This window comes from Gopherus flavomarginatus, chromosome 11 (genome assembly GCF_025201925.1).
Source record: "Gopherus flavomarginatus isolate rGopFla2 chromosome 11, rGopFla2.mat.asm, whole genome shotgun sequence".
Lineage (NCBI taxonomy): Eukaryota > Metazoa > Chordata > Testudines > Testudinidae > Gopherus > Gopherus flavomarginatus.
The window spans coordinates 21,636,905-21,661,117 of NC_066627.1; the positions used below are offsets into that span (position 1 = coordinate 21,636,905).

The 24,213-nt window shown below is 43.9% G+C and overlaps 1 protein-coding gene across 9 annotated transcripts in view; it reads left to right on the plus strand.

Moving 5' to 3' along the window:
- PHF20 (PHD finger protein 20) overlaps positions 1 to 24,213 on the plus strand; it is a 182,105-nt gene that overhangs the window by 90,396 nt on the left and 67,496 nt on the right. For all 9 annotated transcript variants that reach the window (XM_050918588.1, XM_050918593.1, XM_050918586.1 and 6 more), the window contains 2 exons: positions 3,617 to 3,805; positions 20,195 to 20,284. In XM_050918588.1, the coding sequence (XP_050774545.1) occupies positions 3,617 to 3,805; positions 20,195 to 20,284 (279 nt within the window). The remainder of the gene's footprint in view (positions 1 to 3,616; positions 3,806 to 20,194; positions 20,285 to 24,213) is intronic.

Below are 24,213 nucleotides of genomic sequence, written 5' to 3' on the forward strand. Positions count from 1 at the left end.
GGCCTCATCCTCCCTGATTGAACTAACCTCGTTATCTCTAGCTTGCCTGCATATATATAACTGTCCCTGGAAATGTCCACTACATGCATCCGACGAAGTGGGTATTCACCCACGAAAGCTCATGCTCCAAAACGTCTGTTAGGCTATAAGGTGCCCCAGGACTCTTTGCTGCTTTTACAGATCCAGACTAACACGGCTACCCCTCTGATACTTGACCTCTAATTTGAATGTCTCAGTCCAAGATTCCCCTACTTTTCAGACAAGTGTTTTCCTTTCTAATGCTTTTGAAAAGGGGGGGGGGGGGGGGGCAGGGGGTTTGCACCAAAAATGCGCCTGTGTTCACCCTATCTGGTTCAAGCCTTTTGGACACACCCAATCCCTAGTGACCATACTGGGATCCCTGAACTACATATTGACAGCAGTTTTCTCATGCCCCTAATCTTTCTTGTGGGGAACAGTTGGAGTAGAGGAGTGTCTCCCCTCCTCCTCTACCTCAGGTGCAAGAATCATTTGAGGAGCAGGAGGCCAGGACAGATAGAGGCTACTCTGTGAACAAATATTTCTTCATCTTCCCCAGATGAGGTAGTAATGCTTGCCTAATCAGTTATGGCTGATGACTTCAGACACATCCACAAGTTAATTAAGCATATTGCAGATTCCCTACAGCTCCCTCTGAAGGGCTCAGGAAGTTTCAGCATAAGCTTAATAGACTCCCTCTACCTGAGCCGCCCTGCCTACTAATGAGGCCCTGTTGGATCATGCCAAATCCATGTGGCAGACCTCTGCAATGACGCTGCCAGCATATAAGCAGGGCGATAAGAAATATTGCTTCCCAGCTATTGACTCTGAATTTTTGCAGACCCATCCAGCACCAAACTCCATGGTTGTGCAGATGGTGAATGAGCCACAAATGTGGCAGGTAACGCCACACGAAGGCCATGCCATATGATAATGACCAAAAATGCCTTGATCTCTTTGACAGAAAAACGTACTCCTCTGTGACTCCTCGATTTAGGATTGTAAATTATCAAGCTGTCATATTGAAGTACAATCACTCAGATTATGCCAATTTCAACACCTGGATTCAGTATCTGCCAGTTGATCAGTGTGAGCTGTTTCAGGCTGTTATCAATGAGGCTGGAACATTGCTACAGGCCTGGTTGGATGCAGTCCCCACTGTAGCTTGATCTGTCTCTACGGCAGCAGGCATGCCTAGGGTGTCCTGGCTTTCTGAATTCCCAAAGGAGGTCCAAAATATGGTTGAGGATCTTTCCTTTCAATGGCCTCAAGCTCTTCACTGAATCCACTGATGAATCCCTGCATACTCTTAAGAATCCCAGAGCCACATTGAGATCCTTTGAGATTTACATGCTTACAAACAAACAAGTTTAGTAGTTCCCAAACAGCTTAAAGATCCCACCCTGCTTCATTCCCAGAATTCCAGAGACCTTATGAATCACCCAGAAAGAAGTCAAGGTTCTTGGGGAAAAGACCGCCTGCTCTATTTGCATCCGCAGCTGAGCCTTCATCATCATCATCATCATCATCTAAGCATCAGTTTTGATGGCCTGGTCAAGGGCCCGGAACAGTCTCACAAAATCAAACTGTGTCCACACCATTCTACCCATCATGCACCTGTTGGAGGCTGTCTCTCACACTTTCTGTCCACATGAGAGAATCGTATCAAACAATTGAGTGCTGGAGGTTATAAGATTGGAGTATGCTATCCATTTTGCCTCCCTCCCTTTTACTCACCCCCCTCCCTGTTCCTCGTCAGGGACTCCTCTCATGAATAACTTTGTAAAGCAAGAAGTCAATTCCATTCTGTGAATAAATGCTATAGAACTAGTTCCAGTTCAGCATGGAGGGAGGGAAGAATGGAGAGTGGAGGCTGATTTTAGATCTAAGACTTCTAAACAGTTTTTTGAAGTCACAGAAATTCAGAATAAAAGAACAGGAGTACTTGTGGTACCTTAGAGACTAACACATTTATTTCAGCATAAGCTTTCGTGAACTACAGCTCACTTCTTCAGTTGCATAAATGGAACACACAGACAGGAGATATTTATACATACAGAGAACATGAAAAGATGGAAGTATGCATACCAACAGGAAGAGTCTAATCAATTGAGATGAGCTATCATCAACAGGAGAAAAAAAACTTTTGAAGTGATAATTGAGATGACCCATAGAAGGTGTGAGGAGAACTTAACATAAGGAAATAGATTCAATTAGTGTAATGACCCAACCGTTCCCAGTCTCTGTTTAAACCTAAGTTAATTGTATCTAATTTGCATATTAATTTGAATTCAGCAGTCTCTCTTTGGAGACTGTTTTTGAAGTTTTTTTGGTGTAAAATTGCCACCTTCAAGTTCGTCACTGAGTGGTTAGAGAGGTTGAAGTGTTCTCCCACTGGTTTTTGAATGTTATGATTCCTGATGTCAGATTTGTGTCCATTTATTCTTTTGCATAGGAACTGTCTGGTTTGGCCAATGTACATTGCAGAGAGGCATTGCTAGCACATGATGGCATATATCACGTTGGTAGATGTGCACGTGAACGAGCCCCTGATGGCGTGGCTGATGTGATTAGGTCCTATGATGGTGTCACTTGAATAGATATGTGGATAGAGCTGGAATCGGGCTTTGTTACAAGGATAGGTTCCTGGGTTAATGTTTATGTTGTATGGTGTGTGGTTGCTGGTGAGTATTTGCTTCAGGTTGAGAGGCTGTCTATAAGCTCCAGACTCCAAAGAGAGACTGCTGAACTCGAATTAATATGCAAATTAGATAGTTAACTTAGGTTTAAACAGACTGGGAATGGTTGGGTCATTACACTAATTGAATCTATTTCCCTATGTTACGTTCTCCTCACACCTTCTATGGGTCATCTTAAGTTATCACTTCAAAAGTTTTTTTTCTCCTGCTGATGATAGCTCATCTCAATTGATTAGACTATGCATCCGAAGAAGTGAGCTGTAGCTCACGAAAGCTCATGCTGAAATAAATGTGTTAGTCTCTAAGGTGCCACAAGTACTCCTGTTCTTTTTGCAGATACAGACTAACACGGCTGCTACTCTGAAACCTATCAGTATTCTCTTTGATGCTTTACTGAGGGCAGAGGGTGGCTTTTGTAGAGCAGTTTTCAAATACTATTAAATTAAAAGAACTCCTCAGCCTGGTCATTGTTAGTTTGCTACAGTGGCACTTTGTGGAAGAAGTGTTATACTATTTTATCAATAAGAATTCTTGTGTCTGAATTGGTTGCCTCCACGGAGCCATATTCACCTCACTTCTTCTTTCTGCTTCAAAGCCTGGGTAATTCTGGAGGTATAGTTTCTGATGAATGACTGGTGGGCAATGTATTTATTATACCTTCTGTATATGGAAAGCTGTGATTGATTGTTATGCATATCCTCCAACCACTGTTAGAGCTGCTTATAAGCAGCAGTTGTGGTCACGTGGCTAGGCATATAAATCCTGCAGTGTAGCTCTGTGGTGGCAATACACTCAGACAGCCAGAATTATTGCTGTCAAGTACTTCCTTTTCATGGTTCTAAGTAGACTTTTGAAACAAAAATATTAAAGCATGCAACTTGTTTTTATTCTCTTTATAGATGCTCCTGTTCACGTAGGCCTAAGGACTATACCACATAGAGATGAGAAAATAGAAAAGAGAAGAACTTCTGCACCTTCCTCAGTAAACACATTAAAGGCTCACCAACCTTCCCTTAGAGAGCAAAGCAAAGAGAACCATATAGACAGATCACAGAAGAAACATCAAGAAAGGGAAAGAACTGAAAATGGTATGGCTTCTTCACTGGTCTAACATTGGATTATGATGGGGAACTTAAATGCAGTTTAAGGAACTGTTATAAATGTTGGTGCACGGTTCTTTGGCCTACCTTTGTCCCCTACCAGATACTTTTGTAATCTTGAAGAGACCATTAAGCAGTATTTTTCAGTGTTTCTTAGTTGTTGTTTCAAATATTCTTAAATAGGAGCTCTTCGTCACAGGGCACTTTCCTCTGCTGAATTCTGTCTAGAAATCCTAATAATTTGCTTGTGAAACTCCATTCCTTTACTAAGAAATAATTTGTGATATCACAAATTGTCAGTTATTTTAAGATCTAATAGGCAGTTAAAATAAGCTATGAGAGAGCACTTAACCTCAAACACCGATGTATTTGGTAATTAGCAAATGTGTCAAGAATACATGTGAATGATAGATTATGGTTTGTCAGATTTAATTGATAAAGGTTAAAGTTTCCCAACATATAGTCGGTATATCCTCAATGTGAAAGTTCCTCTCTCATTGTGTAGCTGTATGAAAATGTTAAGACAAACCATCCTATCACCTGTGGGTGAATGCTTCACAAAATGATCACTCTTTCTGACCTATCAGTCCTCATCCTCAAAGGAAACCTGCCCAACATATGAAAAAGACAAGCCTTGAAGCTTAAACTCTTAACTTTGTTTCTCCCATCGACATAGCTACTGCATCTCATGGAGGTGGATTAAAACTATAACGAGGGGAGAAGCTCTCCAATTGGCTTAGTAGCATCTTCTCTAAAACACTACAGGAGTGCGCATGCATTGGTGCAGCTACGCCACTGTAGCACTGTATGTGAAGATAAGCCCCTAGACCTGAAGAAGAGCTCTGCATAGCTTGAAAGCTTGTCCCTCTGACTATCAGAAGTTGGTCCAATAAAAGATATTACCTCACCCTCCTGTGGTCTAAATTAGCTGTTACCACTCAAAAGAGACCTTGGAGTCATTGTGGAGAGTTCTCTGAAAATATCCATTCATTGTGCAGCAGCAGTCAAAGCTAACAATGTTAGGAACTATTAGGAAAAGGATAGATAATGAAAGCAGAAAATATCATGCCACTGTAGAAATCCGTGGTACCTTGAATACTGCATACAGAACTGGTCACTCTATCTCAAAAAAAGATACATTAGAATTGTAAAAGGTACAGAAAAGGGCAACAAAAATGATTAGGGGTATGGAACAGCTTCCATATGAGGAGAGATTATAAAGACTGGGGCTGGTCATCTTAGAAAAGAGATGACTAAGAGGGGGATATAATAGAGCTCTATAAAATCATGAGCAGCGAAAGTGAACAAGGTAGTGTTGTTTACCTTTTTACATAACAAAGAACTAGTAGCCACCTAATTAATTAATAGGCAGCGGGTTTAAAACAAACTAAAGGAAGTATTTCATGCAATATACAGTCAACCTGTGGAACTCATTGCCAGAGTATGTTGTGAAGGCGAAAAGCATAACTGGATTCAAAAAAAAGGAAATTCATGAAGGATAGGTCCATCAATTGCCATGAGCCAGGATGGTCAGGAACACAACCCCATGCTCTGGGTGACCTTAAACCTCCAGCTGCCAGAAATATCTGGTGCTGGCCACTGTCAAACAGGATACTGGATTAGATGAACCTTGATCTAACCCATTATGATGATGATATTTAAAAAATATAAAGCAAATGGTAAATTCTGCTTGTTTTGTAATCAGAGAAGTCCAGATAGTCAAGTCTTCTTGTACTTGACCTAATTTAGAGGTATCAGAATTGTGGATTGTGAAATTTCTCACTTAGTTGGGGGAATGGGGATGTTGAATCATTTCTCCCAGTTGCTTCTCGGGTATTAGAGGTAGATGGGTTTAAAAGATTTTTAAAAACAACAGCAATGTGTATAAATTGTATCCCTTCTCAGTGAAATTTTACTTGCATATTGTCTGTCATAATCCCATTAGTTCTTCAGCTGTCCATAGTCTTCCAGGAAAAAAAAAATCCTGAATTTCTTATCTATTGAAAAAAAAATAAAAAAAATCAAGATCTCCTTTATATCTTGTAAGGAAGGAGAAAAAAAGTCAGAGCTAATTTTTTTCTTTGCAGCATTTTAAAGTGAGTATTGCCGACCTCATCTTAAATATTTTACTGTGTCCCTATGATTTATAACTTTTAAAAGAAATAATATTCTCACTAGTAAATCTCTTTTTGGTGACAGGACTGTCCTATTTCATGGATATACAGTGCCCAGCTCAATGGGGCCCCCTTTCCAGACTAGTGTCTAGAGCCCCATTGTAATATAAATTCACTAACAACAAATACTCAACCACACAAAACACAAAGATAAAAAACAAGTACAGTAAGTCTTATTTTCCACACCACAGTCTTGTTTTCCACACCACAACCTTAACACTGCCTGTTTTTGTTCAGTGGCCTAAAGGAAGGATCCATCGGGGCAGCATGTTTGGAGGTCAACTGGTGATGGTGAAGAACCGTGACAGGGAAACTATAAAGTGTTAAATGTTTAAAAGATTCTGATTCTTATTCTAAAGCATCCCTCAGGACGATCACATTATCTCTGTCTTAGATCAGGTCTACACTACAAACTTGTATAGGTATAACTACGTCTGTTGGGGGTGTGAAAAATCTGCACCCTCTGAACAGTGTAGTTCTGTTGACCTAATCCTCTGGTGTAGACAGCACTATGTCAACAGGAGCACTTCTGTCAACAGAGCTACCACCTTTTGCAGGTGAATTAACTATGTCAGTGGCAGAAGTTCTCTCGCCAGCATAGTAGTGTCTTCACAAAAGGGCTACAGCAGTGCAGCTGCAGTGCTGTACGTGAACAGAAATCCCTATTGTTCGGTTTGATGTCTAGTGACCCTTTGCTTCTGCTACCTGGATAGATGTTGCATTGAACATGGCAAGGATCTCTCTCTCTCTCTCTCTCTCTCTCTCTCTCTCTCTCTCTCCCCCAAATTTGTGAAGGCCAAGGTCCTACGATGCCAAGAAAGTAAAACATTCTCTACATTGATGAACTCAAACACACAACATTTGCACAGGAGTTCCTTCGCTCAGATCCCCTCTCGCTGCTAGTTTGGGAGGCACACCTGCACAACCACACAATCCATTTTCGCTGCTCCCCATCAAAATCAACATTACACATGAACTTACTAGAGCTGCGGGCAGTCTGCAGAGCATGTTCTTGCTTCCTGCATCTCCTGTCCAGGAGCATGTGAGCTGCTTGCACACACTAATGTGACCAGGGACAGCTGCCAGTGAGACTGGTGCCTGCCCCGGTGGGCAGGGCTGGATGCAATGCAGCTGTGCTGCAGGAAGTCCCCGGGCTGGCTCCTGCAAGTGGCAGCACAACATGCCACTGCTTTTGCTGCTATGGTTCCTGGCTTGGTTTCTGGCTGTGGCCTTGCTGGTCTCGCTAGCTGTCGCTGGAGCCCTGCAACTCCATGGATGTCGGCATTCCTCGATATAAATTCTGTATCCACGCAGGGCTCTGTACAGGGTTCAGAAACAATGAAATGACTTATTCAGAGGAGATAAGAGGCATTAATAATAGAAGGTCTACTACAAGGCGTACCTACCTTCACATGTGGAAGAAATTCCATACATGTAGCCAGAATAGGCAAACAATGGCAACTACCTCTCCTTTACCAATGACTTTGGATTACATACTGGAACTCAAAAGAAATTGGGTGTCTCAATGAGCTCCATTGGAGTACACCTTGCAGTAGTCATGGCATTTCCACCACAAAGTGGACAAGTTCTCATTCTACCCACCCTACCATTGAACATTTTCTGAAGAGTATTTTGTAACCTGGACCCGGAAATACGTGCCTGCACGCCATCATGGGACCTCAATCTGGTGCTGCAATGTCTTACCGGGCTCCCTTTTGGTGACATGCTCACTTCTCCACCTCTTGATGAAGGTCGCCTTCCTCGTTGCTATCACACCTGCCCAATGAGTGGGATAACTGGGAGCTGTCATGGGATATCACCATACAGAATAACTTTCAAAAAATAGTTACCCTATGACCACTCCCCATGTTTTTTCCTATAATTGTTTCATTATCCATTTGTATCAACCCATCCATGGGAACAAACAAGAAGCAACACTTTATATCCTATATGGTCGTAGGCGACTTTCCGAAAGACTGTCATTTTCAAGTTCATTTCTTTCCATTGTGATACTATCTAAAGGAGACATCATATTCAAAGAAATATCAGGTGGTAGCCGTGTTAGTTTGTATCCAGAAAAACGACGACAAGTCCAGTGGCACCTTAAAGGCTAACAAATGTATTTGGGCATAAGCTTTCATGGGTAAAAAACCCACTTTTTCAGATGCATGGAGTGAAAATTACAGATGCAGGCATTGTTATACTGACACATGGAGAAGAGTCACCTTACAAGTGGAGAACTAGTGTTGACAAGGCCAGTTCAATCAGGGTGGATGTAGTCAACTCCCAATAATTGATGAGGAGGTGTCAGTACCAGGAGAGAGAAAGTTGCTTTTGTAGTGAGCCAGCCACTCCCAGTCCCTATTCAAGCCCAAACTAATGGTGATACAGGACAGGCCCAACAAGGAAAATAACAGAATACCACTGGCCATCACCTACAGCCCCCAGCTAAAATCTCTCCAGCGTTTAAAGATCTAGAAAAATTACCTATGAGGGAAGACTAAATAAACCCAGTTTTTTCAGTCTGGAGAAGAGAAGACTGAGAGGGGACATTACAGCTTTCAAGTACATAAAAGATTGCTAGAAAGAGGAGGGGAAAGAATAGTTCTCCTTAACCACTGAGAATAGGACAAGAAGCAGTGGGCTTAACTTGCAGCAAGGTTGGTTTAGGTTGGATATTAGGAAAAATTTCTTAACTGTCAGGGTAGTTAAGCATTGGAATAAATTGCCTAGGGGTCTGATTAGATGTCAGACCAGGGCCCAGGTGGAGGTAGAGGTAAGGTTAATATTGTCAACTTGCAGAAGCTAGGCATATTGATAAACATGCGGAAATCAACACTCTCCTCTGTCCAAAGGCTAGAAATCATAGGAGAGATTCTTCCAGAAGCCTGGTTCTGGGCCCTAGGCTCAATCATAGAACACATCAGAAACCAACTTATCACCACAGCAAGAAACTGCCTGAAACATTGGGGCACATGGCATCATACACTTACTTGGACATAGTTATGCGTAGGGAGTCTTGGCTCCATTCCTCTGGTTTCCCAAGGGAGATACAAAATACTATTGAAGACATTCCTTTTGACAGATCCCATCATTTTAAGCAAAAGATGGATGAATCGCTACATACCCTCAAGGATTCCAGAGCCGTCCCTTCCTCTCTCAGCATCTACACTCCTGCTCCAAAGCTGAAATTCCACTGCTCACCATACACCCAGTGTTATAGGGCCCCCCAGTTCTACCCTCAGAGACCTTATGAGCCCCTGAGGAAATGCCAAAAAACTAGAGATCTCGCCTCCTGGGACCTGCTTTGCAGGCTTCGATGTAATAGCTACAACCTCTAGCCAAGAGGTATTTCTGAGGTAACCCCAGGAGCTGCCAACCACTCTGCCTACCACCTCACAACCCCCCCATCCCACTTGTGGGTTGTTTAGCACTCTTTCCCATGCTTGGAGTGTGATAACAATGGACAAATTGGTTAACGTCATCCACCATGGCTGCATGATCAAATTTATCACACTACCTTCTCGAAGACTCCTCCTCCCAGTTCCTGTTCAGAGACCACTCTCATAACAGTGTCCTCACCTCAGAGGTGAACTCCTTATTACAACAAGAGGGTAGAACACATTCCCCTGGAATATCAGTGAAGGGGATTTTTTATTCAACTTAGTTTCTGATACTTAAGAAGAAAGGTGGGTGGAGACCAATCTTTGATTTCACACATCTCAGTTGCTTCGTTCAGATTCAAGTTTCATATGGTCATGCTGGCAGCGATTATCCCATTCTTAGAAAAAGGCATGTGATTTTTCGACTCTGCATATAAAGGACGTTTATTTTCATATTAATATCCATCTGACCCAGAGATGCTTCCTGAGATTCACAAGTGGGCACCCACCATTTCCAGTAGAGGGTGCTCCCCTTCAGAATGGCCACCGCTCCCAGAGCCTTCACCAAAGTTTTCTATCATAGCAGCCTATGTTAGATGTTATGGGGTCCTGATGTTTTCATATCTCGCTGATGTGGCTTCTAGCTGTGCTGTCCAGGCAAGAAGCCCAAGTGTCAAATTCCATGTTGCTCAACCTTCTTTTATCCCTCATAGTCTGCGTCAACATTGAGAAGTTGATCCTAGACCCGATGGACTCTCTGGACTTCATAGGGGCTATCGTCAGTTCAGTCACAGCATGGACCTACTTACCAAAAGACAGGTTCCAGGCAGTGAGTGTCAACATAACTAACATTGTGAGCAATCCTTATATACCCTCCAGGACTTGCCTGTCCCTCCTGGGCCTTTTGCTTCATGTATGAGAGTGACCACTGTTGCAAGACTTCACTTTCACTGCCTTCAGATGTGGCTCCAGTCAGTTTACTCACCAAATGGTCACTCCATGGATTTCATGTCATGTATGCATGGCGATTCCTTTCCTTCCAGACAAGATGATCATTACCCCACACGTCCCTGGTTGGCTGGGTAGCCAACGTGAACAATCAAATGACACAGGGAAAGTAGTCTTCCTCAGAATCCAGGATGCACATAAATATCCTAGAACTCCAAGCTGTAAGAAAGACGTGCCAGTCCTTTCTTCCATTTATTCGTTCCCATTGCATTCATCATGTCAGACAACATCAGTTTTTTCTATATCAACAAATGGGAGAATGAGATTAAGCACTTCTGAGTACAGAGCAGCCAATCTCTGGAATTAGTGCCTCAATAACCAGATCCTCTTGTCCGCAGCCTATCTTCTGGGGACACAGAATGTACTTGCCGACTCGCTCAGCAGACATTTTGCGATTGGCTATGAGTGGGAACTTCACAATTCTGTGGTACATGATATCTTCACTTGGTGGGGGACTCCAACCAGATATCTATTCACTTCACAAATGAACAGCAAATGCACCACATACTGCTCCAGGGAAGGCCCCAGTCACCGCTCTCAGGGCGATGCTTTCCTGGTCAGACCAAATCAGCTACACCTTCTTGCCTTGAATAATGCACAAGATCCAGCGAGACACAGCAGTGGTCATTCTGATAGCCCTCTGCTGGCCCAGACCATTCTGGTTTTCTAATCTCCTATGCATGCCATCCCATCCACTGATTCTCATCTGCAACTTCCCTAATCTTCTGACCCTGTACAATGGCGCAATCAGACATCCTAATCCACATATTACATGTCAGAGTGTGGCACTTGGATAGGCTTCTGCTTGAGAACAGAAGTGCTCTTCAGCCATGCAAGACATCCTCTCTAGCAGCAGGAAGAACTCCACTAGGCAATGTTATAGAGCCAAGTTCAAACATTTCTCATCTTGGGTGCCATAAAAAGGAGTTTTACTTGAATCAGCAGGATCCCCCCTCCTCCTGGACTACATTCTATCTTTAAAGTCACTGGGTCTTGCCCTCAACTCTTTGAGTCCACCTGGTGGCTATTAGTGCATTCCGCTCTCCAGTGGAAAGTTGTTGTCTTTACACATCCACTAACCACTAGGTTTTGGAAAGGCCTTACCAGAACCTTCTCATTTGTCCAAATGATCGCATCCCAATGGGTCCTGAATCTAGTTCTCTTTATGCTAACGAAACCACCCTTTGAACCACTAGCATCGTGCTCCATGTCCTGCCTTTCTGTTGCTATCACTTCTGCAGGAAGGGTCAGTGAACTCAGAGCTGTGATGCCAGACCCATGTTTCATGCTCTTCCACAAGGATAGTCTCCTTACGTCTACACCCCCAAACTTTTACCAAAGATGGTCTTCCAGTTTCACATCAATCAATCTATTCACTTACTTGTTTTCTTCCAAAAACTACACTCATCTGCAAAGGAACATTGACTCCATTCCCTAGATGTCCGACGTGTTCTGGCCTTCTACCCACAGAGAATGAAATCAATTAGGAAATTCCCTAGACTATTTGTTGCGATAGCAGAAAGACCTGAGGGATAGGCCATTTCCACCCAGAGAATCTCTAAATGGATTTCGAGTTGCATTAAACTCTGCTACTAATTGTTAGGCCTACCTTCCCCCGCTCCATGAGAGCTCAGGCTTCGACCACGGCCTCCCTTCAGGATGTGTTGCTTATGGACATATGTAGAGTAGCCATACCTTTTGTGCACTGCACTACCCCTTAGAGGACTTGATGGTGAATAACTCCTTTGGCATGGCAGTTTTCCGTACCCTTCTCTGGCTTAGATACTGCTTGTTAATAACCCTTAGTGGAATTACTCAAAGAGGAGGTTACTTACCTGTAACTGGAGGTTCTTCGAGATATGTGGTCCCTGTTTGTATTCCACTTCCTGCCCTCCTTCCCCGAATCTGTCTGGTTTGTGGTAGACATGGAACTGGAGATGCAGTTGATCTGTCCCACCCTTTATCACTTCAGACAGAAGTACAAGGCAAGCCAGGGCGCATGTGTGAACCAGTGGACACTACTTTCAGATTCTCCAGCTCTGGACACATGGTATGCATGCGTAACTCTTAGTGGAATACAGAAGGGACCACACATCTCCAAGAACCTCCAGTTACAATTAAGTAACCTCATCTCTTTGAAAGAGAGTGTCTTTTCAGAGGAAAAACAGGCTAATTACTGAAAAAACCTAAGTGCATGAGATCGCTGGCTTGTTCTCTGTGCTTGACTCCTCTGTAAGAATGAGGCCCTCTGCTTTTTCTTTCCAATTCCAGAGGCAGTCCTTCCCCTGGACTTGGTTTATTTTACATTAAGCCAAGCATGTCAGAAATACCTGCAGCCTCCCAGAGTCACTCTAAGGGGACAGCTTTCTTAAAATGAGTCAGCGTATGTTAAAGATTCAGCAGTGTCTCACTCAGAGTGAAATTATTTTTGGGTCTCATAGGCCTTATGGCAGCCATTACATTCGTGCATCTGAGAATGAGACCTATGCAGCACTAGTTATCTCAGGTCTACAGACCAAACTGGGACAGCCTTCAGATGTTGATTACCATGCCTCAGAGTACTATTAATTTCTCTGAAATGGTAGTCAGGGCGAATGTGCTCGGGGTGTAGAGTCCAGTCCTCTGGATCCATCCCTGACAGTAACTTCAGATGCGTCAAACAAGGGTTGGGGGCTGTATCTAAATCATTTGACAGTTCTAGGGCACTGATTTTTTCAGGCGGGAGCCTTGCACATCAGTGTATTAGGGCTATTCATTTGGCCTTCGGGTTGTTTCTTCCACCTTCAGGGGATGGTCATGAAGATGACGGACAATACATTAGCGTTGTATTACATTATCAAGCAGGGGAGTGCTCACTCTGTTCTCCTGTGCACAGAGGCTCAAAGTTTATGGGATTGGTGTATTTGCTGTGAAATTTATCTTGTAGCCCCATACCTGGCATTAGAAAGTAATGTAGTTGTGAATCATCTCAGCAGAGCTCCCAAATTCAGTTGATTCAGACCATATTCTCCATCTAGCAGGAGATGACCAGATGTGGACCTGTTCACAGCAAGGATCAACAAAGTGTCCTGATCCAGAGAGGGCAGACAGTCAATCCCTGTCAGATGCCTTTCTTCTACATTGTGAGAGTGGCTTCATGCTCACTTTGCGTGCCCCCTTCCATTGATCAAGAAGGTTGTAAGACATTTCAGGACAGGGCAAGGATGATACTCGTTGTCCCAGCTTGGCCACATTAGCGGTGGTTTACCAATCATCTTCCTCTGTCCCCAGATCTCCTGTCCCAGCAGGAGGGCAGGATCTTTCATCCAGACCCACGGTCTCTTCATCTGATGGTGTGGGTGATTGTACTTTCACTCTCTGTGCTTGACCAGTGTTCTTTGGCAGCATGTGCTAATTAACTCTTAACAGTCAACTAGATGTTATCATTTAAAGTTGACCAGATTTCAGATGTGGGTGAGAGGAAGCTCTTATTTCCCCTGTATTTGCTTTCATTCCTTGTGTTCTGGAATACTTAGCCTCTGATTCCTTAAGTACATTATCTAACTCCTCATTAAAAGTGCATTTGGCAGCCATCTCTGCATATCATACTGTAGCTAATAGCAAATCACTGATTGGTGGTTGTTTGGTTAAAAGATTTATGATGGGTTTGTCATATGTGTATACCCCATTAGCGATCCTGTCCCTTCTTGGGACCTCAATTTGATGTTGCTGTGCTGGTAAAATAGCCCTCTGAACCCTTGGCTTAATGTTCTTTTTTCGATTTATCTATCAAAACAGCTTTCATTTTTGCCATCACATTGATTAGGAGAGTGAGTGAGTTGAATGCCCTTATGGCTTGATCCACCTTTCACTCCTTTTTCATCAGGGCAAGATAATTCTCAGACCGGATCCCAGATTCTTACCTAAGGTGCTGTCTGATTTCCACATCAACCAGACCATTAGTTTGGTAGCTTCTCCTCCTTCCCCCCAGCCTCACTCTAATAAGTGAGAATTTATCCTATATAATTCATATGTCAGAAGAGTCCTCACCTATATACCTGGGCAGAACTCAAAGCTTTTGGAAATTTGTCTAGATAGTTTGTGTCTTATGCTGAGAACCACATGGCGTATGGTGTCTTCCCAGACTGTTTCTCTATGGATTAAACAGTATATTGCTGAATGCGATGCATTGGTAAAAGTTCCTGGACCTGCTGTGATTTGATCATAGTTCTGAAATAGCCTTCCAAGAGGAGCAGGAGGGGCAAAAGACATCTCTTGATTCAAGACTAAGCTTGATAAGTTTATGGATGGGATGGTATAATGGGTTAGCCTAATTTTCGCAATTAATTTGTCTTTGACTACTAGCAATAAATATGCCCAGTGGCCTGTGATGGGATGTTATATGGGGTGAGATGTGAGTTACTACAGAGAATTCTTTCCTGGGTATTTGGCTGGTGAGTCTTGCCCATATGCTCAGGGTTTAGCTGATCACCATATTTGGGGTCGGGAAGGAATTTTTCTCCAGGGCAGATTGGCAGAAGCCCTGGGTTTTTTTGCCTTCCTCTGCAGCATGGGGCATGGGTCACTTGCTAGAGGATTCTCTGTACCTTGAAGTCTTTAAACCATAATTTGAGGACTTCGGTGGCTCAGACACAGGTTTGATTCAGGAGTGGGTGGGGGAGATTCTGTGGCCTGCATTGTGCAGGAGGTCAAACTAGACGATCCCAATTGCTGACATTTGCAAAAGCTGCAACCTGGACTTCGGTGCATGCTTTCACTAAGCCTGATGCTCTGTACTTGGCTTTGAGGGTGGAGGCTGGATTTGGCAAAGTGGTGCTTCAATCACTGTTCAACTAGAACTCAGCTCCCACTTTTGGGTCAGTTGTCAGAACTGCTTATCAGTCTACCACCATATGTGGAAATATGTACTTTAAAGAAGAAATCGTGGTTAGCTACTTGTAACTGGAGTTCTTTGAGATGGTTCTGCATATTCACACTTCCCACCCAGCTTCCCGTCTCAGAGTCCTTGTTTGTTCTGTGTCTCAGGCTTTGCGGTGGAAGGAACTGAGCTGATGAGGGCACTCCACCCACTCTATAACCTTGTTATCAGTGTCTCGTGAGCCTGAGGGAAGGGGAAGTGGGTGTAAGAGTGCTTCGAAATGGCTAGAAAGAATTTTTTACCATAAGACACAACAAGGCGGCACAATAACCATAAGTGTAAATGTGCAGAGCCATTTCAAAGTTTTACAAGTTTTGAGTCTCAGGTCACCAAGTTAATATTCATTTTTGTTGTGGGCAAAAAAGTGTTTTAAAATTTGCTATTTTATATTAGCCTTTTATGGGAGTGGGGGGGATTTCAGGAACATCTTGACCAAATAAACCCAAATATTCATATTGACTCTATCCCTATCTCAGTTGGTATAGCAGTTTTTATTTTAGTTTGAGTATTAATATGCACTTTAGAGACCTTTGAAAATTAACTCCTAAACAAAAAATTCTGCTAACCTGAACTGTGGTGCTCCCATGATAACACTTTCTTTGCTGGCTTAGACAATTTTCATCTGGTTCCAAAAAATGATTCATGATTTTGCTGTAATCACACTATACAACTTAATCTAAACATAAAAGTGCATTTAAAAAAAATGTTGTGCTTTCTCTGTAAGTAATTCCTAGGTGCTGGTAGCAGCTCCATAAGTTTAAATTGCACGAGACTTGGCTTAGGCCTGGTCTACACTACGTGTTTATACCGAATTTAGCAGCGTTAAACCGATTTAACCCTGCACCCATCCACACAACGAAGCCCTTTATATCGATATAAAGGGCTCTTAAAACCGATTTCTGTACTCCTTCCCGACGAGGGGAGTAGCGCTGAAATCGGTATTGCCATGTCGGATTAGGGTTAATGTGGCCTTAATTCGACGGTATTGGCCTCCGAGCGGTATCCCACAGTGCATCATTGTGACTGCTCTGGAAAGCAATCTGAGCTCGAATGCACTGGCTAGGTAGACAGGAAAATCCCCGCAAACTTTTGAATTTCATTTCCTGTTTGCCCAGCGTGGAGCTCTGATCAGCACGGGTGGCCATGCAGTCCCAAATCCAAAAAGAGCTCTAGCATGGACCGTATTGGAGATACTGGATCTGATCACTGTATGGGGAGACAAATCTGTTCTATCAGATCTCTGTTCCAGAAGACGAAATGCCAAAGTATTTGAAAAAATCTCCAGGCTATGATAGACAGAAGCCACGGCAGGGACTCAGCACAGTGCTGTGTGACAAGCGTAACGGAAAGCCAAAGAATCAAATGGACGCTCATGGAGTGAGGGAGGGGGGATTGAGGACTCAAGCTATCCCACAGTTCCTGCAGTCTCCGAAAAGCATTTGCATTCTTGGCTGAGCTCCCAGTGCCCGAAGGGTCAAAAACATTGTTGCCAGTGGTTCAGGGAATATGTCCTCAATTTACCACCACCCCCCCAAAGAGGAGGGAAAAAAATAGTTTCTCGCCTCTTTTCACTGTCACCGTATGTCTACTGGATGCTGCTGGTAGACGAGATGCTGCTGCGCTAAACAACAGCATTCTCTCCTCTCCTCTCCCCTCCCCTCCCTGGTGGCAGACGGTACGGTACAATATGACTGATAGCCGTCATCATCATCCTGTGTGCTCCTGGCTGGCCTCGGTGAGGTTGGCTGGGGCGCCTGGGCAAAAATGGGAATGACTCCCGGTCATTCCCTTCTTTAAGCTGTGTGTCCTGGAGATTCAGTCCTGGCAGATGGTGCAATAAGGCTGATAACCATCCTCATCATAGCAGCTGGAGGCTGAGCTCCTCCCCCCCCCCCCCACCCCTTCATGTCTAATGGAGATTCTGGACTATCATAACGATGAGAGGCTGTGCTCCTCTCCCCCCGCCTCCTTTAATGAGTAATGGAGATGTCATGCCTGGAATATCATAACAGCTGGAGGCTGCCTCCCCCTCATTTTATCTCACTAAAAACTCAGTGTTTCTTATTTCTGCATTCTTTATTACTTCATCACACAAATGGGGGGATATCTACCACGGTAGCCTAGGAGGGGTGTGGGACGAGGGAAGCAACGGGTGGGATTGTTGCAGGGGCACCCCCTAGAATGGCATGCAGCTCATCATTTCTGCGGGATCTCTGGGGCTCTGACCCGGAGCAGCTGTGCTCTCTGGTTCTCTAGTAGACTTGCCCCATATTCTAGGCAGGACTAACTCTATTTTTAGACAAAACATAAAGAAGGGTGTGACCTGGGAAGTCATACCCATTTTTGTCCACGCGCCCCTGGCTGACCTCAGCGAGGCCAGCCAGGAGCACCCATGACAGCAGCTGACGGTGCAGTAGGGCTGGTAACCATCTCTGCTACCTTGCAAAGGCAAATTAATGCTGCTGTGTATCACTGCAGTACCGTGTCTGTCAGCAGCATCCAGTACACATACGGTGATAGTGAAAAAAGACTAAACGGGCTCCATGGTTATCATCCTATGGCGTCTTCCAGGGCAATCCAGAGAAAAAGGGCGCAAAATGATTGTCTGCTGTTGCTTTCACAGAGGAAGGACTGAGTGACAACATTAACCCAAAATCACCTGCGACACTGTTTTTGCTTCATCATGCATTGTGATCTCAACCCAAAATTCCAATGGGTGAGGGAGACTGCGGGAACTATGGGATAGCTACCCACAATGCAACGCTCTAGCAATCGATGCTAGCCGTGGTACATGGACGCACACCGCCGAATTAATGTGCTTAGTGTGGCTGCGTGCACTCGACTTTATACAATCTGTTTTACAAAACCAGTTTATGTAAAATCAGAATAATCCCGTAGTATAGACATACCCTTAGTCAGGTCTTTGAAACCTCTGTTGTTTAGCCAATTGCATTCTTTGGAAACCTCAGAATGGAAAACACTGGCATATATCTGAGTTTTTTAAAATATTGCAAGCACTGATGAGCGTGCCTGTACTAAGATATAAACATTAAAAAAAACACTTTTATGAAATGTAGGTTAGGGTTATCTCCCCCTCCCTCCTTCCCGGTTTCTCTTGCTAAATACCCACAGTCTCTGCAAACCACAAACTTTACATACACACTAGTCACCTGTGTCTGCCAATGCAAGTTGAAAATTTTTACATTTAAAATTTAAAAAGTTGCTCCCCTAATTTATCATGACATTAAGCAGTTTCACCAAGAATAAATGGCAGAGCTCACCATCTCCATCTGACCAGGGAGGAAGAATTGACAGCTGGAGCACCTCCGTGATAGTGGCTATCTGAAGGAGGAAGGGAAATGGGGTGGGAATGCACCATTTGAGGGGGCCATTTAGGGAAGTGAGCAGGGGGTTGGACTAGATGATCTCCTGAGGTCCCTTCCAACCCTAATAATCTGTGATTCTGTGATTTGATGGGTGCAGGGGGGAAAAGGAGGTGGGCAAGAGTGTGAGTGTGTGTGTGTGTATGAAGTTGGTGTTGCCATCCATGTCTCCCTTAACACACTCCTGTTTTCCCTGCACTAAGGCTGCCTGGCTGAAGTACGTGTATTTTCTGTCCATATACTGCCTATCAGATTGACACTTGCCAACCAGTGAGCTATAGATGGCTAGCTGGCTGGAGCAGCTGCGGGAAGAGGAGACCTCGTAGCTGACAGAACTTCGATATGTCTCCCTCTCTTGCACCTTTCCAGAATAGCGGGGGGACACTGAAGGAGCCGAGGGAGGGGAAGAAAGTGCTAAAGCTATGTAGGGACAGAGCTAAGAGTCCGATTCCTGTGGCAACTGTCAAATCATTGCTTAAATGAGTTTGATGAACCAGACTGTTTATGGATATGCATTTGCTGTGGCGTGTGTTAAATTAGGTGTGATACTTGCGGCATATGGTGGATGGATTACTAGTGATCTATGTGTTTGGATCTATTGGCATCAATATTTATTTCCTGCACTTTGTGGTTTTGCATTATTGATTAAATAATTTGAGGAACATAAAGTGTCCTCTAATCGTGTTTTGTTTGTAGGATGGAATTTGATATGTCACACTCCATGCTCTTTGGCCTTAATCATTTTGTTTACTAATAATCAGAAATTGAAATACTCTTTTTGAAAATTTGGTTGTGATTGGTATATACCAAAGGGTTACTCAGATTATATAGTTCTCCTTTCCTTTATATTATGGTTGCACCTAGAGAGGTCAACCAAGTCAGGGCCTCATTGTTCTAGACGTTATACAAGCATACATAAAATGATGGTTCCTTTTTCAAAGAGCTTTCAGTCTAAAATATGACATAACCGGTGATTTAGACCAAAAAGGCGACGGGCTGAGAGCAGAAAGATGGGTTAGCAAACTATAGAATGTGCACATTTCTTTGGCCACAGTAAAGTAAATTCCTGGCTGTGCCATGTATGACCTAGGGAAAATGACTTAATCTCTTTGTTTCTCTCATATAAAATAGAGATAATGCCTTCTCTTTTTCTACCCTTCGTCTGTCTTGTCTAAGCTCTTCTGGGCAGGGACTTTCTTTTACTATATATGTACAGCACAACTGCAATCTTGGTTGGCGTCGTTATGTGCTACTATAATACAAATAAATAATACAGTAATTTTGTATTAATTTGGCACTCCTCACTTTAGTGCTGCTGAAAAATACTTGAGCACATTGTGATAGGAAATTGCAACAACCAGCAGAAGAATGTTCGTTTTTCTTTCTGCATCTGAACTGTCCATGGTTGCATAAAGTAACATAGATCTAAGTTAAACCTTGTATGATGCAGAATGAGTCCCTAATTGTGAGCTGTCCTTTCTAAAATAAACTGCAATTTTATCTAATTTCAGCTGTTAAAGACAAAGAGAAGAATAAAGAGAAGACATCCAAAGACTGTGTAAGGTCAAAGTTGAAGAAGAAGATAAAGAAATTTAAGTCTGGTAAAATACACTTTTTCGCTCTCCCCACCCCCACTCCCCCATAGAAAGTATTCTTAGTTTTTCAGTTTGACTTTCTTGACCCCAGTTCAAAGTTTTCCATGACCAGTGACAGTATATAGGAGAGATTGTATTGTTTTGTCTTTAATCACCGCCGGTTCTGATGTAATAATCCATGAAAGGTGAAGTGTGAATAGCATGGCTTTTTCTTGCTGATTGAGGGGCACGGCCATTGAGGTAGATGGCTGATAAAAACATATAAATCAGTAAATAAATGTAGGTGCCCAAGGACTACTTCTCGAAAACATCCCTCTCCCCAAAAAATGTACAAATCATTGCTCTTGGAAGTGATGATATGACAACATTTTTTTTCCTTTTCTATCACTGTTCTCGATAGGAGTTGCTGGATGCAGACCATTTCTGAAAATCTGGCTACTTTGTTTAGTTGCCCAGCTGGGAGCTGAGGTCTTTTGAAAATGTAGCCTTAGTTGAGGGTTTTGAGCAATTTTGAAACTCTAACTCCAACTTATCATTGTCCTTCATAGCTATTGTTCTTTGACTTGTGTGTCAGTGTGGATCCCATTGTATGTGTGCATGCTCTTGTGCGCTCAAGATTGGATTCTTTTGAATAGCATTGTCCTTCGGGTCTGCACCTGTGCCACCTCTGTGCTTCCATATGAGGGCATAAAGGGCAGAGGAGTCTGTATTCTCCCTCAGTTCCCTCTAAACTGTCAGTGACAGTAAGACAGAACCCAGAGAATTTCTGATCCATTACTTCTACAGAGCTTTCAAATTTTATCCCTTTTTAACCATATTCATAAAGAAAATTTATGTTCGCTCCTCTTCTTGCTTTTTTTCTTTCATTTGGGTTTTCCAAAAAAAAAGGAGAGAGAGATCACCCTTGAACAGAAGGGTGAAGTATATTTTGCACCAACATAGTGGGCTCTAAACAGTCAGGGTTCAAACCCTGCTCATCCTGTGATGGTCTCATCCCTCTTACTGGTGGACACACCTATATTTTAAGCTCAACAACTCTGTCCAGGATTGTCCTCCCTATCAATGAGAGCATACTGGAGCCAACTAAAGGACTCTGGCAAACCTGGGCCACTCTTCCATTTCTACAGAAGATATTAGGTGACCCCAAAGAGGTCTGAATATTTTTATGCCCACCCAAACGCAAGATATTTGAGGGGAGGATGTCCACAGTTCAAAACAAATTTAGTCCTGAAAAGGTACTCCCAAATACAATGATCCAAAGAAGTTAGTCCTGTTTTTGTGTAAAACATACTCCTCAGCACTACTTCAACTCCAGAGGCAAAGTACCATGATTTGTTTGAAAAATATCTGCCTCACCTGGGAGAAGGTCATTTGCTTTGTAATCCATTTACTGAGAGGTTAAAGAGTGGAGGTTGGAAACAAAGAAAAGTCTACAATTTCTTATTTTCTGTTCCTTTATTTCGGGAAAGGGAATAAAGCCGCAGAAAAGGCAGGATGAACAAATAAATGTATGCTAAGCACACCAAGAAGCAGAAGAGTTGTGTGCAGAATGTTGCTTATTCACTGCAGGAAAAAAAAAAATATGGATAGGTTGAAAACTCTCCTCGTGGTGTATGACAAGCAACATGAAGGGCATCTGAATTACTGTTATGTGCCTGAAGACTCAGAGAATCCGCCTGATACCACCACTAGCATGACAACAAAGGAGCTGGAGTTGGCCACAATAGAGCTCTGCAAGCTGGAACTAGCAGAAGAGTGTGAGTGTGTCCGTAGAGGGTGGCAGAAATTGAAGCCAAGAAAAGGCAAAAGACAGGCAAGGAAGAGAGACTGCACGCCCTGAGCATGCTGGCCTTACAAAAGCCCATGAGTAATACAAGCCCATGAGTAATACTCCCCCAAGGGGTTCCAGCAGGGACAAGCTTTACCCTGTATACATAGAGAGATTGAAAAGTGTATCTCCATTTTTGAAAAGATACATGCGTTGCAAAAGATTCCAGAGGATTAAGGAGTATCCACGCTGATCTCCAAGCTGTCTGATAAAGCATTGCGGGTGTTTAATGAGGTGGACATGGAGGAGGCATTGAAATATGTTGAAATATAAAAAGCTTTGTTGCAAAGGTTTCAGATCACTGCTGAGGTTTATCATTTAAGGTTTAGGAACCTCAAAAAGCATGACAGGATGTGCCATAGAGAATGTGTATAGAATGTGTGATTCTTCAAGTGCTTGCTCATATCGATTCCAATTAAGTGTGCGCGCGCTGCGTGCACGCTTGTCGGAAGATTTTTACCCTAACAACACTTGGTGGGTTGGCTGGGTCACCCCCTGGAGTGGCACCGTTATGGCACCGGATATATACCCCTGCCGGCCCATCGCCCTTCAGTTCCTTCTTACCACCGTGACGGTCGTTGGAACTGTGGAGCGCGGCATAGCTGATCTCCACTTTCCTAGCTTTCCTCGTGTTTTTCTCTATAGATAGCTCTCCTCAGTGCACCGTCCAGGCCGCGACAGCCTGGACACGATCCTCATTGTTCTCAAGGACATCTTAGGATCCCTGACTTGGTAGCTGAATCCCTCCCTGGTCTGTGCAGGGATGCCATTCCATGCATCGCAACCTTCAATGGCCCTGACCACAAACATGTGGTGGTTTGTCTAGCGTGTCAAGTGTTTCGAGAACATCTCCAAGGCCGTTGTATTATAGTCTTCTCAGACAACACAACGGCCATGTTTTACATAAACAAGCAGGCAGAGCACGCTCCTCCCTCCTTTGTCAGGAAGCCATTCAGCTCTGGGAGTTTTGTATAGCCCATTCAATCGATCTGGTAGTGTCCTTTCTCCCAGGAGTTCAAAACACCCTGGCAGATCATCTCAGCAGATCCTTCCTAACTCACGAGTGGTCGATTCGTCCGGATGTCATTCATTCTGTTTTCTGGAAGTGGGGATTTCCCCACATAGACCTCTTCGCCTCTCGAGAATCAGAAGGCCACGTGTTCTGCTCCTTCCAGGGACGCTCCCTGGGCTCCCTCTCATACGCATTCCTGATATCCTGGAAAGACTACCTCCTCTATGCCTTTCCACCTTTCCAGCTGGTCCACAAGGTCCTGCTCAAGCTTCACAGAGACAAGGCCCACTTAATCCTGATTGCGCCAGCGTGGCCGAGACAGCAGTGGTACACCACGTTGCTCGACCTGTCGGTGACCGACCCAATTCCCCTACCACTCTGGCCAGATCTCAGAACTCACGAACATGGCAGACTTCACCACCCAGACCTGCAGTCCCTCCATCTCACAGCATGGATGCTGCATGGTTAAGTCAGTCCGAGCTGCGTTGCTCCGCCTTGGTTCAACAGGTGCTCTTGGGTAGTAGGAAGCCTTCCACTAGGTTGACATACCTGGCCAAGTGGAAGCGTTTCTCCTACTGATGCGCTCAACACGGTACTGTCCCCACGCAGGTACCAGTCCCTACTGTCCTGGAATATCTCTGGTCCTTGAAACAGCATGGCATAGCGGTCTCATCCATAAAAGTTCACCTGGCAGCCATCTTGGTTTTCCATCCAGGGGAGAAAGGGCGTTCACTCTTTTCTAACCCTATGGTTACCTGATTCCTCAAGGGCCTGGAGCGCTAGTACCCGCAGACTTGCCACCCATCCCCGACGTGGGACCTTAATCTAGTTCTATCCAAGCTCACGGGTGCCCCCTTTGAGCTGATGGCCACCTGCTCGCTGCTGTACCTTTCCTGGAAGACAACCTTCCTCATCGCCATTACATCGGCAAGGCAAGTGTCGGAACTTTGGGCCCTCACAGCGGACCCCCCATATATGGTGTTTCATAAGGACAAGGTACAGCTGCAACCACATCCCACCTTCCTCCCTAAGGTGGTGTCTGCCTTCCACGTCAACCAGGACATCCTCCTTCCAGTCTTCTTCCCGAAACTGCAT